We start from the raw sequence: 16,753 nt of genomic DNA on the forward strand, positions 1-16,753 counted from the left end.
AAGCCGCTCTCTGCTTTGCCTGAAATGCTTTTATCTTGTTTTCCACGCTGTCCTGCTCCCCTTTCTTTCGTCATGCTCGCTTGCTTGCGGAGTTCCCCTGCGACGCCACCATTGCTTCTTTCCAGCGCTCTCGACTTTCTCTCTCGCAGCAGCGGCGGCACTTTCTGCGAAAATCTCTGTTAACGCTGGGCGTTGTATCCGGCATTGGATGATGATGATTGCACCAGCTGTTTCTTAGAATTTCGGACTGCCCTGAAAGAAATGAAAGAAAAAAATTGCAGCTGCTGTGGAGAGGGACAGGGAAATGTAAAGCGCTTTTCCATGGCTCCTTTCACGGCGACGGCATGTTAGCCAACAATGTTTTCCTCCTACCATAAACTAGTGTTAGTCGGACTTATCAGTCTAGAAATTAATCAGTGAACATGCCAAATAATAGCAATACTGAATTCTTTTATTGAGCTTCGTAGACTATGGAAACAAACAAGCTCTAGAGCTTGTGTGGATTAGAAGCTGCTTCCACGACATGTCTGTTTGGACTACCTCTAGCTGATCTACGGGAAGCCTTAACTAAAGAAACTTAGACCCTCTTTTGCAGGATCTGTGCTTCTCCAAACACGGTTGAAACCAGGAAAAAACCATGTTGCTGTGACTTCGACTTCTTGGCAAAAATGGCTTCTGTTTCACCATTTTTGTTTTTATAAACCACGTGTGTGCACCTTTGGCATGATTGTTTGATCAAGCCGATGAAGAAGCTCTAATAAAAATCGTGTCAAAAAACCTTACTTTGGACTTAGGGAGAAAAATGGCATCTTTACTTTAAAAAAATCAATAGAATCTAGGATTAGCGATGAACTTCCATGATTTCGAGGGAAAATTCTACTACTCTGCTACATAACCTAGAAAGTATGCGCAACCAATTACATTCGCACAACGTAAAGTTAGGATCACCGAGAAAAAAGAGATCTTTATGTGGCAGGCCGCCTCAGTTCCAATCATGCTGCGCTTGACCAGTATCCGGTGACCAAAAGAAGGAAGCAGCCCAGCCTTTTTTGACCACTCTTGACCCCTTGTGCTCTGCCCACTGCAAGCTTCTTTGCTTTGCAATAGCTTTGCTGCACGACAGCACGAGGCCATCTTCCTGTTCCAGTGCGTGTCCCTGTCCATCCTCAACTCCCTTGCCTTCCTTCAAAAGATTGCATCATCTCTCTCTGAAGTCTGAACCATGGCGCGCATGGATATCTGAAAACATTATTGTTGGGAGATGCAGTTAACCGCAGCCCGCAGGTTACTCCAAGATACGAGTATTGTATTACCCACAGGCCACAGTGTTAGTTTTGACGTAATTGCAGAACTTTTGGTAAATTTATGAAGAATCCTTCTAACAGTTTTCACAAAACAACTGGTTCGCTTGAGCTTATTCAGAACTACTTTTCATTCATGGAACAATGCTTTTATCTCACAATATTTTAGAATAAGCCAAATTTCAGCATATTTGTTTGAAAATTGCAGAGCACCATGAAAGGTCGAATAATTATCTGAGTGACCACGGTTTGTAAAAACAAAAGCCCTGTTCGATTCTCTTATAATCCGTACTTTTCAGCTCGTTTTTTCAGGTGAAATATTATTTTTCTCTCACAACAAATCAGCCGGAACAGTATTCCGGCTTGTTTTTTCAGCAAACAGGGCCAAAAGGTTGCGTGTGCCTTTAAATAGCAATATTTTCCCAAGAATATACATGCTATGTTTGGAAAAGAAAGATAATTTCTCAATATTACCTATTATCTATATATAGAGAGCCCCAATGTGATATTTTATTAGAGTACAAAAAGAAATATTATGAGGGGGTGTTTGTGACTGCTCCGCTCCATGTTTTTTTTAGCTAAACGGTTTTAGGTCCACGTATTCTGTTCGAGGAAAAAAAATAAAATTGTGAGAGCGCCTAGGAACTCTCGTTTTTTTTTAGCTGCTCAACAGTGAAGTTCGTGGAAGCCCCAAACACCTTCAAACCGTTGCGATCCAGTGTACCATGATTGGATTGTTGACTTTCAAGCTAAGTCATTATTGCGATCCGATCCGATCCGCCGTCAGCCCAAGGACGGACGGCCCCGCAAGAATCTCAATTAAGGCCATGTTTAGCTGGCCATTGATTTGGCGCCGCCGGATTTTTTTTGACACTGTAGCGTATCGTAGTATTTCGTTTGTATTTGGTAATAATTGTCTAATCGGTGACTAATTAGGCTTAAAACGTTCATCTCGCAAAGTACAACCAAACTGTACAATTAGTTTTTGATTTCGTCAATATTTAATACTCTATGCATGTACCGCAAGTTTAATGTGACAGAGAATCTTCTTTTTACATAGTGCTAAAATTTGGATTTGGAATGAAATAAACATGGCCTAACCCTTTTTTGAACCTCTTCCGTCTGGCGGAAACAGCACATGATTTGTCAGTCTTGCTCACTCAACGATAAGATTGGTATTCCCGGCCCCGGCGTGGGACCTACATGATTAGCTGTGGGCCATGTTTGGGATCGATCGGGCGAACGCACTTGAGCTCACCCAATCCTCAGCCTGTTCTTCTCGGCTTATAGATCGTGAATTATAAGCTACAATAATACTTTTTTTTCATACTAAACCAGCAAGTAATACTTTTTGTTTATAATCCACAATTACTTCAGCCGAAACGAACAGACTGTATCGTCAGATGTAAGTCTGTAACAGTTTTAATGGAGTTCTATGAGAATTTTATAAAATTATATATAAACTGATATGGCACTCTTCTTTTTAAATTGTAAAACGTTTTGAGTTTTTTTAGATACATAGTTTTTCTAGATCTTATAATTTGGAACAGAGGGAGTAGTATAAATGAAAAAAGAGATAATAAAAATGTTTTATAGTGATGATAATAATCTATAATGGCCCCGTTCGGCTTGCTGAAACTTGGCTGCAACTGACTGAAAATATTGTTCTGACTGAATTGTTGTGAGAGAAAAACACTGTTTCGGCTGGAAAAAAAAAAAAAAAAGCCGAACAAGCCGGTCTTAAGGTAAGTCGAATGGGGCCACTGTTTTCAATACATGAGAGTTTTAAAAAAATGTAACATGAAACCTCTAGTGAGACTGAATTAAAACCCTAATAGAATTAATATGCCAATTGACTTGAGCTTTTGGCTTGATTGTCTGTAAGAACAGAGCATACTTTTTTTCTGTTCCCTTTTCTCCTCACTCCAGATTTAGAAATCGAGAGGAAGGTAAGTCTAGTGACGGTAACGAGCGACGGGTGGCTAGATGGTGGCGGTGGGCTCTAAGCGAGGGTGTGACTACTGGAGATGCTATTGTAATGTGAAGTTGAGAGAGAGATGAAGAATGCACTATGCAAGCGCTGAGCCTTAGTGTCGCGTGCTCGTGCAAAGCTTGCCATAACATGACGTGGTTTAAGGTGGGTTGTTTTTGCCACTTGGATCAACTGGTGGTGTCTATTATGTGCTCGTCAAAATAGCCATTATCGGAGTAACTCCTATGGGAGTAATATATTGTGGTAACTGTTCGTTGCTTAGAGTAACACTTGTGATTACCCATTACTCCACGCCATGGTTACTCTTTGAGTAACATCGCTGGCGTCTAGGTTCGTTTCCAATCCTTTGGCTTCCTCTCTGCTAGGGCTACAAGAACAATGGGTCTCCTTCTATCTCGTGCATACCAAAGATATGACTTGCGCCATTATATTCTCTGTTACTAATGCGTTCACAGGTGACCTGGGAGAGCATGCCTCCAAATCATGACATCTATTGCGAACATGTACCGATGACGAAGCGATCGGGTTTTTGGGAGCGCACCTTCATCGCTCGCGTGGTCCGTGTCCCGACATTCCAGTACTAGACGAACGAGAACAACTACACAACTTTTCTTTGCACTGCATGTCTACATTGAATAGCCGACCATGTCTACATTGAGAAGGGTAGCCCCGGTGGGTACTTATTTGCAACCTATGTTACTTTTACTTATTATTTGATCATCAGTATGCTCAGCATGTCTATATTTTAATAAAAAAAAGAAATTTTTATGAGGAAAACGTTGTGTTCTTTAACAAAATTTTGTCTAAACATATATCTAAGTGGGTCTTGTTTTGAAGCATTTATTATAACAAACACAATGCTGAAATTCAGATTTGATTTTGATGCTCGGTTTGTAAAGTACGACTCTTTTTAGTCTCGAAATATTGCTGCATGGTGTAATGGTGAGCAGTTTTATTTCATCTAGCATGCATGCTTCTCGTTTATACTTATTAAAATGGAGGATGGAGGAAAACTGACAGGGATGATGGTCCGCAGAATTGGTAAGCAGGGCGCGCGCGACTCGTGGATCCACCATCAATCATCCGCGCCTTTTGTAGCCTCACAAATGGAAAGCCTAGCTCCGGTCCTCTCTCTCCTCTCTTCCCCCAGAAGGGTTCGATCGAGTTCGGTTCCGCTTCCTTCCGGCTCGCCGCCTCCTCGGCTCCCGCGGCGGACGCAGACGCTGCCGCCGGCGCGATCTCCACACACGGACGAGAGATCTCGGTAATGAAACCGGTTTTTGAACCCAATCGAATTTCCCGTGGCTTCCCTTTTAACGTGCATTTGCAGTGTGGTGATACCGCTGCTTCCCTTTTAACGTGCATTTGCAGTGTGGTGGCAATGCGTGGCTAGTTGCGTCGTTGCTATATCATCTGAACAGAGAAGAAGGCGACCGGATCCTGCAGCAAAGGCAGGTCCCACTGTAACAGTGTTTTCTTCCCCTACTATTTGTGCGCGTGTCCGATTACGTTTCATCCTCGGTCCCAATCAGACGATGTTTAATAATTAAACTGTAATCGGACAGTTTGGACTCTGTCCCAATACTCCTACAAACTAGGCCGGATGTCACATGAAGTCTGTAAGTTTTCAGAATATCAAGCTAGGAATTTTAATAATTTATAATAAATAAAACACTTTGGTCAATAACATAGTTAAATATTTGGATGATTACAAATTCGAAGATGAATATGCAAAGAATTCTGTTTGTGGTTCTTTGTGTTAAAAAAAAGGGATTTTATTTTAGCTAATAACTCAATACCCAATATACCCTTAATTATTCACAAGCCCATCCGACAAAATGCTATAGCATACTCCCACTGCCACCATAGCTGCCATAGCTGGTCCAGTGTCACTAAAAAGGCAAAAGCTACAATGATAAGCTCTTGTGCAGTTATCTGGTTGTCCCAACCTTTCCTTATTTTGGCTGAAATGATGAATTGCAGTCAATGCCATCTATTACTGTGTCGTTACATCCACAATTTCATTATTATTATTATTATACTGGTTTGTTATCTTTTACAGTTGAACAATGACTGCTCAACCAAAGAGGAGGACTATCGTGGAAAGTGGAGATGGAGGTCTTGGTTTGGGCCTTGCAACATTTATTGCAAATGGTGAGGATTTGGGTCCCATCATTCGTCACTCGTTTGACTCTGGGAAACCTGAAGCACTCATGCAGAACCTTAGAAGCATTGTGAAGAAGAAGGAAGTTGAGATTGAAGAGCTATGCAGACTTCACTATGAGGATTTCATCCTTGCTGTCGATGAACTACGTGGTGTGTTAGTTGATGCTGATGAGTTAAAGGGCATGCTATCTGGCGAGAATTCACACCTGCAAGAGGCTTCTACTGACCAACTGCTGAAGCTTGACGAACTTCTTGAGCTATATTCTGTCAAGAAAAACGTAGGGGAGGCCATAACAACGCTGAAGATATGTGTCAAGGTCTTCAGCTTGTGCATGACATGCAACAATTATATTGCCGAAGCTAAGTTTCATCCTGCACTTAAGACACTGGACCTGATTCAGAAAGGCTACCTGCGAAATATTCCTTTGAAGCTTCTTAAGAAGGTGGTGGCAAGACAGATACCATTGATAAAGCTGCACATAGAGAAGAAAGTCTGTAGTGAGTTCAATGATTGGCTTGTTCATATTAGAAGAATGGCCAAGCAGATTGGCCAGGCCTCCATAAGCCAGGCGTCGTTAGCTCGCCAAAAGGATGAGGAAATGCGTGCCCGACAGAGGGAAGCTGAAGGGCATAGCCATGCTGGACCAGATGAGCATCTGTATACCTTGGACCTGGAGAACACAGAAGAGGAATCAGCACTACATTTTGATCTGACACCAGTTTATCGGGCGCATCACATGCACACATGTCTTGGTATTGGGGAGAAGTTCAGAGACTATTATTATAAGAACAGGCTCATGCAACTCAACTTGGACATGCAAATTTCCACTTCACAGCCCTTCTTGGAGTCCCATCAACCCTTCCTTGCACAGGTAGCTGGATTTTTTATAGTTGAAGAATGTGTTCTTCGAACTGCAGATGGATTGCTGTCGGAGAGTCAAGTGGAAACAACATGGGAGACAGCTATTGGCAAGATAACATCTGTACTGGAGGAACAGTTCTCTCGCATGCGTACAGCCAGCCACTTCCTTCTCATAAAAGACTATGTCACTCTTCTAGGTGCAGCTGTGAACAAGTACGGTTATCGAATCACACAGTTGATTGAAGTTCTTGAGAAAAGTAGGGACAAATACCACCAGTTGCTTCTTCTTGAATGTCGGAAGCAGATAGACGACATCCTTACTAATGACTCGTATGAGCAGATGGTTATAAAGAAGGAATATGAGTATAACATGAATGTGACAGCATTTCATCTGGAACACGATGATGCAATCCCTGATTTCCCATATGTGACACCATTCTCCTCTTCTGTTCCAGATGTTTGTCGCATCGTCAGGTCCTTTATCGAGGATTCTGTTAGCTACTTGTCATACGGTGGTCTCATGAACATCTATGATGTGGTGAAAGCATTCCTAGACAGGTTGCTGATTGAGGTACTGAATGACAGTCTTTTGAACATGATATATGCTCGTTCGCTGGGCATGTCACAGATGATGCAACTTGCTGGAAATATATCAGTTCTTGAGCAAGCATGTGGTATGTTTCTGTTGCACTCTGCCCAACTGTGCGGCATTCCAAAGCGTGTTGCTGAGAGGTCCCATTCTGGTTTGACTGCTCGAGCAGTCCTGAAAGCCTCGCAAAATGCAGTGTATAATGCACTAATAAACCTGACCAATTTCAAGGTTGATGAGTTCATGGTGCTCCTGGAAGAGGTCAACTGGATAGCAGAAGAAGCCCCTGACAATTCAAATGACTACGTGAATGAGGTTATGATCTATCTTGAAACATTAGTATCGACAGCACAGGAGATTCTACCTTTGGAGGCTCTATACAAGGTGGTTTCTGGTGCAATGAGCCACATCTCAGACTCTATAATGACCACACTTCTAAATGATGGTGTGAAAAGATTCACTGTCAATGCAGTTTTAGGAATTGATATTGACTTGAAGATGCTGGAAGCATTTGCAGATGAGAAATTTGACAGCACGGGGCTGTCAGATTTGGGGAAGGAAACAACTTTCAGAGATTGTTTAGTTGAAATTAGGCAGCTCGTAAATCTCTTGCTCAGTAGCCAGCCTGAGAATTTTATGAATCCGGTGATCAGGCAGAGAAACTACGGATCACTGGACTACAAGAAACTGTCCATCATTTGTGACAAGTACAAGGATTCTGCAGACAGTCTGTTTGGAAGCCTTTCAAACCGTAATACCCACCAGAGCGCCCGTAAGAAATCTATGGACGTTTTGAAGAGAAGGCTTAAGGATTTTAGCTAAGGTTAAATCTGTTGCATTTACAAATAAATTGATGGCACTAGTATATACTTTTAGGTGTTTTTAGAGCTCTTATTCAACTTCCTCGATTACTTTCCTATGGATACAATACAATACAATAGGTAGGTCGATTTGTCTGTGTAGGTGAAGTGCCGACAGTTAGTGAATTGTGGTAGTACTCCTAATTAAGGGGTCATTCCTATAGCAGAAATGTTTTTTTTTTCCGAAAACCTTATAGCAGAAATTTTGAATGTTCAAACATATTTTTTGTTTATATACTGCAAGTCTGCAACTGATTTCTTCATAAATGAAATAGAATCGGAGTTGATAAAAATTTGTATGTCTAGTATCAATCTTACCTCTGTTTGAAGCCTGCTATTGATGCCTTATTTGCATTTGTATCAAGAACATGTTAGGTTGGAATCGGTGTGTTAATGATAAACGACCTGTTCCAAATGATGTTTCGAGTCTTAATATAGATAAACTTTGCAGCATTTGCAAAATCCCGTTCCCCTATAAATTGCAAATCGAAGCTTGCTGCCGTTCAATCAGAATCTGCTAATGCAAGAAGCATCCGATCAGCTGTGCCTATACATAGGCAAAAACATAAGTGCCCCACATTTTGAGGGGTCATTCCTTAAATAGTTTCACCAAAAAAATAAGTGCATGGAATATGGAATACTGTGCGGCTTGTTTAATTGAGATCTCAGTGGCAATTGCATGCATAATCCCCATCTAACCTTCAAGTGCCTTGTATCCTTTGGAGTCATATACTCTTGCTACTATAACTACGGAGCCAAGGAACTAGTGATATACATCTCTGTCAGAGAGAAGGGAGAGAGAGAGAGAGAGAGAGAGAGAGAGAGAGAGAGAGAGAGATGGGGAGGAAGCCATGCTGCCCCAAGGAGGGGCTGAACAGGGGAGCTTGGACCTCAATGGAGGATGGCATCCTTGTCTCCTACATCCAGAAGCATGGAGAGGGCAAATGGGGAAGCCTCCCCAGAAGAGCTGGTCTGTGTCACTCCTCTCTCTTGCTCTATCTTTACTCTGGAAACACATGTTTATCATTTTGTCAGTTAAATTCTGCTTTGATGTCGGCTCAGATTTCTGTGCCACCGTCTCTGTTTGGTTTGATCACTTCTTGAAATCACATCATCTATTCACTAAAATGATAAAACGAGTAGATGATTGCAATGCCCAAGCATGGCATGTCAGTCGCCAAGTTCACTGGCTGTTGCAGGACTGAAGCGGTGCGGGAAGAGCTGCCGGCTGCGGTGGCTCAACTACCTGCGGCCGGGCATCAAGCGAGGTAACATCTCGGATGACGAAGAGGAGCTCATCATCAGGCTCCACAGGCTCCTAGGCAACAGGTAGGTTCCCCTAAACATCCCATACATTCACCGGTTGATCCAGATCCTCCCTTTGCATTTCAAAACCTCCTAAACTGAAGTCAACATACATTTTGGTTTAGAGAATATTAGGCGCGTGTACACACACAAGGATAGAAACTTTCTGTTGGGGATTTTTTTTTTCTGTGTCGTACTCATCTGATTGGACAAAGTTGGTGTGCAGATGAGTGTAAGATTAATTGTATTCAGTTATCATAACCACTAGTGCCACTTATGCAAATCTGTCAGCACCACCTTGCCAATTCGGCTCCATCTCTAGAAGCACAAGTTTTACGCTGTTAGTGCAGTGTCTCTATCCTCGGAGGGGGCTGAGAGAGTTAGTTGCTGGTCAGCAAAGTTGATGGTGACAGGTAGACAGCCTCTCTATATAAAGCACGCGAAAAATGACACACTGCACACCACCCTAGGAAGAGCACACGGACAACCACTTTCCAGCTGTGTCTCTCCCCGAATCTGCAAAATCCAAAAGATTTCGTCTGACCGCAGAAGCATTGTTCTTTCACAAATGGAAAAGCGGAGCGAACCTTGTTCAGTGCTGTCAATGCATTTGATCAAGACTGCATTTGATCAAGACAGGATGAACTTACTTGATCTGACTGATGCATAAATGAAATTAAATTCAGTGACCAAAAGAAGAAGTTTTTGTTGGTAATCCATCCATTCATGCATGGTCGCCGGACAGGTGGTCGCTGATCGCCGGGCGGCTGCCGGGGCGAACAGACAATGAAATCAAGAACTACTGGAACACGACGCTCGGCAAGAAGGTGCTCAAGAACAGCAGCATCTCGAAAGAAGAAAGCGAGGCCGCCGGCGCATCATCGAAACACAGGCCATTCTCACAACCGACCAGAACCGTCCGCGACGCTGCCTCCAAGGCTCAAGCGCGCGGGCGGCCGCCGGAGGCAAGCCCGGTCCGGAGCAAGGCGCTGCGTTGCACCAGCACCACCACCACCATGCTGCACGCGGTGCAGCCCGCCGCCCATGCACGCCACGGCTGTGCGTTGGAGGCTGCTGCGGGCGACGATCACGTTAACGCGGCGGAGCATCAGACGGTCGTCGTCGTCAAGGCGCCGACCGTGGAGGTGCGACAGGATCATCTGCCGGAGGATGACTTGTCGATCGACATCGACCTCGACCTCGACTTCGACATGGGTGAGCTGGGTTTCCTGAGCCCGTGGCGCGGCGAGGTCGCAGACAGCATAGAGCTAGGCGGTCAGTTCGGCGGTGACGAGCTTGACGACGATCTGGAGGCGCTGCTGCTGGGGCCGGGTGGTGACGATGATATTCATGAGTTTGCATGGTTCTGATGGATCATTTCAAGGCTCATTTCAAGCCATCATCAGTGAAAACCCGAAGACGGTGGCTCGATCAGTTCATTTCACCTCTTGTACAAATTCTCCAAAAAGTTCGCCTCTGGTTCAGAATAAAGCAGCAAAGGACCAAGTCGAACTTTGATGGCAGTAACATTTCCCCCCCTTTAATCGAACAAAAACATTTCCATATAAAGTGGCTAGAGCAATTTCATGGTATAAGCAGGTACATCGCTACATGCCAGCAGTTTTAAAGGTTGTCTCATGCAATGTCATTTAGGATTTTTGCTGACGTGGAAAAGAGAGGAAGATGAGAGAGATGGCTGAATGAGCAAAAAAAATTAGGACAATAAGATAACTATTTTACCATTCTATGATCTAATGTTACCATGCAACTCAAACTTTTCTCTGTTGATTGCATAAATTAAGGGTAATAAGTTACTATAAGACAACTTAAAAGACAAACCTATTGTATGAGTTGTTGTTCAATCGTCTTATGATTATGTGACGCACTGACACTGCATACCATCTATGAATGTACTATTCTAGATATATAACAGCACTTCAACAAAGTATATATATCAACAATCTCTCCACCTAGTAGTAGAGTATATAGGAACAGAGCACCACTCTACCACCGTACCATATAGAGGAGTGGATGGGCCTTCAGAATTTGTCACGAACTTCCAAGAAGAGAGCGCACAAGGTGGCAGCAGGGCCATTAGCAACATCGCAACTGCCATCCAGCTAGGCTGACATGCACTGCTCCGTTCTGGTGCAACAAATCAAGCAGCACACCACTCCATATAATCATCATTCTCTTATCCCATTTCGTGTGAATTATCTTTTCTATTTTCCGAGAAGATCATAAAAGATGTCTGAACAGAACTCGAGAAGAGAGTAGGGGTGTGTCTGGCTGCCTACATCTCTTTCGTCCTGGCTGGCTAGATCCATATAATCTGAGAAAAAAAAGTTTGTTTAGTTATCTACGTACTGAGTGGATGCAGCCTGTAAGAGTGGATATAAAAATATGCTTTTATCCTGGCCCGATGGATGAAGCTCAAAATGAGCTTCACCGGCCATTCTAGCTAAGTGGATGCAGTGTATCCTATATGGTCCTACGTGCCAGTCTAAGAGGTTTGATACACTGCATTCGCTCATACTGACAACCAAATAGTATCTCTGTTTTTTTTGGCAACGCTCATGCAGCTTCACTAAACACCTTTTTTTTAATACGGTCCCGCTCAGCCTGCATCCACTCAACTAGGATATACGATGCAATACCTTCATCCACCAACTAAACACACCTTAAGAGTGTGTATTTGACTTGCTAAATTTGCGGCGTGTTCTAAGCACCCCATTTCACGCACGGTACTCCCTCCGATGTAATATTATAATTTCTAAATTTTATACTTACAGTAAAAAAAAAGGAATTCTACATGGTGCTCATGTTTATATTAGACAAAGTTTGTCAAAAAATCGTAATTTAAGGAAAAACTTCTTAATATTGTTTAGTTCATCGGTACATACGTTATTTAAGAATTTCTTTAAGTTGTCTTAAAATTTTTAGAATGCATTATATTAGAGAATACGCCACAATAATGGATCTAGGAGGACACGAGGTTAAGAAATACTATGACAATTAATTTAGTTAATAAAAGAAAACGTACCATCTCAGGTATTTTTTGCGTGGATCACAGAGATGAACAAATATATGGAAGTATCTATATAAGTACTAACTCTTTGTTCTAAATATAGTTCACTTTATCTTTGTCCTAAGTCAATTTTTGTCAACTTTAACCAAACTTTCAAAAAGATATGTTGAAATAAGTGCATTATAAAAATATACTTATATGGAAAATTTAATGAAACTAATCCAATAACGTAGTTGTCAGTGGATTTTACTATAAGCTTGGTAGAAATTAAAAGAAGCTTCATTTAAGGTAAAATCAAAGCGAACTATAATTTGAACCGATGGGTTTATATTAGATATGAACCTATTAGAGAGAGCAAAGATATGTAGTTTAATTAGCTGTGGCCCAAATCCATCCATGAATCTCTAATACTTATATCTTTTAAAACTATTAGCCCGTGCAAGAGTATATATAGTCGTTAGACTATTACTGTAGATAATTGTGGATGATTTGTAAGACGACTCATGTGCGTTAATATACAGAGAGGTATAGGCATCAGAATAACTGTTTTCTTTAAAATCCACTCTCTTAATTATCTTGAAATGGACTAATTTCTCTGTTCGTGCTTGTATCGGATCGGAGCTGAACCCGTATAGCTTTCAGTACTATAAAATTTCACGGCCCAATGGTCAATGAGTGTTAGATTCTTTTCAAATAATTAATCGACAAACAGAAATCACCGTGAGTTTGCTTTCAGATTAAGTCATTGGGTCGCTGCAGAGAAAGACGGACGATGATCGATATATCATCATTGTGGCGACAGTTCCAATCATCAGAAAGCGCAAAATATATATAATTAATTAAAGATTATATATTAAACACACGGCTGCTGCTTCAGAAAGTACAGCCGATTAATTGTAAACTTTAGATTTATTTGTTTATATATGACCCATCAATCAAGGAAAGCAATGGCCGTAGTGCCATGAGGAGACGTTGCCATCTACTCCGTTTCTGAATACTATTAGCTGATGGGTTCTGATGCTGAAGTGGTTAGTACTGTAATGATAGATCATAATTTGACAAGATTACGTCCATTTTGTATACTCTCTCTCTCTCTCTGAGTTTTGGGAAGATGCCTAAAGTTGTGCTTCAATGCAAGATGTTTAGGAGTCTTTCTTTGCCACGCCGCTGTTCCTTTGTCCACTCACAAGCTACAACGAAGCGACGAGCAGATTCCTGGTTGATGCAGTCGCTGCCAGAACCCCAATTCCCAACCTGGAAAGAACGACACTGGTTCGATCTACGCTGTCCGCGGTGCACCTCTCGACTGTGGTCTGCCTTTCGCCTTGGGCGACTGACTCAATTGATAAACTTAGGAGGGCCTTCATTTGGTGCAGATCAAGCTCTGTTAGTGGCGGGGTGGATGCCCAGTTGCTTGGGAGGTGGTCTGCAAGCTGCGGGAATTAGGAGGCCTAGGGGTGATCGATCTGCGCCGTGCAGGCCTTGTGCTGAGGCTAAGATGGGAGTGGCTACGGAAAACTGATCAGCATTGAACCTAGATCGTCTTCTGAGAAGGCGGTGTTGGCTCTCTTTCGGGCAGCTACGACGTCGGTACGGTGGTCGGAGATGGGCAGTCAACTCTCTTCTAGTGTGATAGATGGCTTCATGGCCGCTGCATTGGCCAGTCAGCGCCTGTGGTGCTCTTAGAGCAACTCCAACAGATTGACTATTCTTGTTGTGGATGTTATTTTACGATTTGTATAGCAAAAAATAGGTTCCAACAGATATGCTATCTGACTTTGTAAAATAGGAAACTGGCTATCCCTTAATTTTCGGTGGCCATATATAGCCGACCACAGACGCTGGCTATCTAACTTTGTAAAATAGCAAGGCTATTGTGGATCCCTTCTTTTTTAAGGAGTTTTATATTTTACAAAATTGCTAAACAATGGAATTTGGCTACTAATTTTAGCAACCTGTCGGAGTTGCTCTTAGCGGTGCCAAAGTCTAGAAGGAGAAGATCAGTGGCGTCGGCCCTAACGAACCGTGCTTGGGTCAGTGACATCAGGGGCCAAATTTTTTACTATTTGGCCCTTTTTTCGAAAGTTTCTCTCAAATCGACCCCTGACGGAAAGAATTCCAGAAATGGACCCTTGGTTCGGCGCCAGAGTGACTGGCGCCGAGCTCGGCGCCACGGTCACTGGCGCCGAGGTCCTGGGCACGGGAAAATGGCCTGCCAGGGGCTCGGCGCCATAGTGAACGGCGCCGAGATACCTGCATTTAACCCAGCCTGCACTTCTTCCACGAGCGTTCTTCCTCTTATTTCTTCATTTTTCTCGGGTTTTTTTCTTGCCACTTCACCCTACCTCACAATCATCGGCAACTTAGATTTGAGAGGTAAATTTATATCTCACTCTTTAAATTTATATGTCACTCTGGCAACTTAGAAATGGACCCTACCCTAATTTACCGTGAGTTGAATGTGTGAGTAAGAAAACTAAATAAATTTTACGAAATTTAGGGCTTTGATAAGACTAGAGGATATGGAGGGTCGTTTTAGTGTGGTTTGGTGTAATTTTGGAGTAAAAGATGAATTTAACTGATATAATTTTTGTTCTGACCTCAGTGAAAAAGGCGACATTTCGCTGAAATTAAACTGTGGAGAACGTGGATCACATAATTCTCGGCTGTATGTTCAGCTGGGAAGTTTCGGCGACGATCCTGACGTGGCTCGAGTTGGCAGATTTGCTAAATGGTCAAGAAGAGAACACGATCCGGTGGTGGTTGCACTCAAGAAAACGGGTCCCGGCCGGCCAGACGAGGCATGGCTTCGACTCCCTCATGATGTTGGTTAGCTCATCGCTGTGGCCAGAGGAAGAGCTTCATGCCGGTTGCACTGACACAACAGATTCTTGAGGATGCCAATGAGTGGCTGCTAGCTGGGTACCAGCACTTACGCTAACTGAAATGAGAGGCTGTTTGGATTCACAACTTCTAAAAGCTGGCTTATAGTACTGTATAAAATAAAAGTACCAAAATACCTTTTTGTTTTTTTCGTGTGTGAAGGGGAGAAATAGGGAGGAGTAGATTCGTCTTTTAACATCTAAAGCTAGGTTGGATCAGCTTGCCAGACTGTAGATTGTACAATCTGCTTATAAGCTGGTGCTGTTTGGAGGTCCTAATAGCTTCAGAAAGCAGATTCCACAATTTGAAAGTATCCAAACATGCACTTAAGGTCCCTAATGGCTTTAGGCCACGTTTGGATACCCCATCTCTATATAGGAATCCTGCTTCCAAAAGACGGGCAGTGGATCGGGCCACGTCGCCTGTTAGCCTGCTAACCGTTCGATCCGGCGAACAAGCGATATCGACCGTTCGATCGTGGTCTTCGCGGGTCTCCTACCCGTTAAGCCACGCAACCGGGCCGTCACGAATGCTCCGGAACCCACTTGACTCGCCCCCTCCGCCTCGGACGGATGCGCGCTCGTACTCATGCGTCGCCTCTCCGTGCGGCGCCGCCTCTGTCGTCCCTGCTCCCGCCCCGCCCGAGGCTCGACTACGCCCGGGGGTTGCCACGTCGCTGGGTCGTTCTGCTCTGCCACACGCTGCCCGAGGTCCGAGGAGGACGGCGGCGCAGGGAGCCGTGGACACGAACAGGCCGCATCACGGCGGAGTGAGGGCCGCGCTCTATGACGAGGTGGAGCACGGGCCGCGTGGATGGCCGGCGGCGTGGGTCCGCAGAGCTACGAACTGGCCACGGCGTAGCGACGTGAGGGCCACACGGACAGGCGGCGCGGCAGTGCCCTGTCCACATGCGAGCTCCACACGCCTCGCGTGCCTACCGTTCGACAGAATGTCGCACTCAGTATGAGCTTACTCCAAACACCATACGACAACAATGCTCACACTGGCCCATGTGAAGATCCACGTTGCGTAAAGACGGAGATGCAACACCGGCTGACGAGCTCCTAGCTTTTGACACCCATTCACTACTGCTTCAACCTCCTGCGTGCCTGAGCAGTCAGCAAGAACATGTTCACATACGAAGGTAAATTCCCCCCCCCCTTTCAAGTCCTACTTGACAGCGCAGGGCAAGATCCATATAAAATTCCACATTTTTAGATAATGAAACAACTTAATTGCAAGCTTTGTGATGAAACAGCCGAAGTATAGTGACCACTTGATCTTCTCAATTTGGTTTTCATACTTATGCTCCTCAACATTTTAGCATATGCTATATTTTTCTTCCATCCGAGTTTGTGGAAGAAAAAAGTTCTATAGGGTTTAGCTTTTCTAAAATCTTAGCAAAGGGCTTCCATACTCATGTAAGATTCTTTCTTATAGGCACTCATCATATTGGGTATTATCATTTGTTTATGTTCTAGGTGAGTCTACAGCTGCAATACCTACAGGTTGTAGTGGAGGCTTACTGTCGCACCCAATTTTGCAAAGCAAAACCAAGTACTCATATATGTGCGCCCAGGATGTCCAAACACACACATATATCACAAATTGTAATAGTATCAAAGTAAAGTACTTATTACATCGCATATCTCATCATAAAGTTAAATACAAAGTTTGCTCGAAGGCAATATTATTACAAACACAGCGGAATAACTAGCCCAACTGCCACAAGGACTCCAACTGGTGAACGTCTCCCTAGTAGTCCT

At 43.5% G+C, this 16,753-nt stretch overlaps 2 protein-coding genes across 2 annotated transcripts; both read left to right on the forward strand.

The window, feature by feature from the left end:
- The first annotated feature begins 4,425 nt into the window (after nt 1-4,425).
- Nucleotides 4,426-8,015, forward strand: LOC136539644 (exocyst complex component SEC15A-like). Its single transcript, XM_066531604.1, has 3 exons — nt 4,426-4,558; nt 4,666-4,745; nt 5,357-8,015. Exon 3 carries the CDS (start codon nt 5,364-5,366, stop codon nt 7,731-7,733), a length of 2,370 nt encoding a protein of 789 aa, XP_066387701.1. The 5' UTR covers nt 4,426-4,558; nt 4,666-4,745; nt 5,357-5,363; the 3' UTR covers nt 7,734-8,015.
- Nucleotides 8,016-8,608: 593 nt separating this feature from the next.
- LOC136539646 (transcription factor MYB1-like) lies at nt 8,609-10,592 on the forward strand. The gene is made up of 3 exons (XM_066531605.1): nt 8,609-8,741; nt 8,971-9,100; nt 9,822-10,592. The coding sequence occupies exons 1-3, from the start codon at nt 8,609-8,611 to the stop codon at nt 10,444-10,446; spliced, it is 888 nt and encodes a 295-aa protein (XP_066387702.1). The 3' UTR covers nt 10,447-10,592.
- Nucleotides 10,593-16,753: the final 6,161 nt, after the last annotated feature.

The sequence above is a fragment of the Miscanthus floridulus genome, chromosome 2 (genome assembly GCF_019320115.1).
Source record: "Miscanthus floridulus cultivar M001 chromosome 2, ASM1932011v1, whole genome shotgun sequence".
NCBI lineage: Eukaryota > Viridiplantae > Streptophyta > Magnoliopsida > Poales > Poaceae > Miscanthus > Miscanthus floridulus.

What these genes read in the sequence shown, in the direction of transcription:
- LOC136539646 (XM_066531605.1), top strand. Translation starts at nt 8,609, where the DNA reads ATGGGGAGGAAGCCATGCTGCCCCAAGGAGGGGCTGAACAGGGGAGCT. An exon ending in AAGCCTCCCCAGAAGAGCTG is followed by an intron (nt 8,742 to 8,970) that starts GTCTGTGTCACT and finishes TGGCTGTTGCAG; the next exon opens with GACTGAAGCGGTGCGGGAAG. An exon ending in CACAGGCTCCTAGGCAACAG is followed by an intron (nt 9,101 to 9,821) that starts GTAGGTTCCCCT and finishes GTCGCCGGACAG; the next exon opens with GTGGTCGCTGATCGCCGGGC.
- LOC136539644 (XM_066531604.1), top strand. Translation starts at nt 5,364, where the DNA reads ATGACTGCTCAACCAAAGAGGAGGACTATCGTGGAAAGTGGAGATGGA.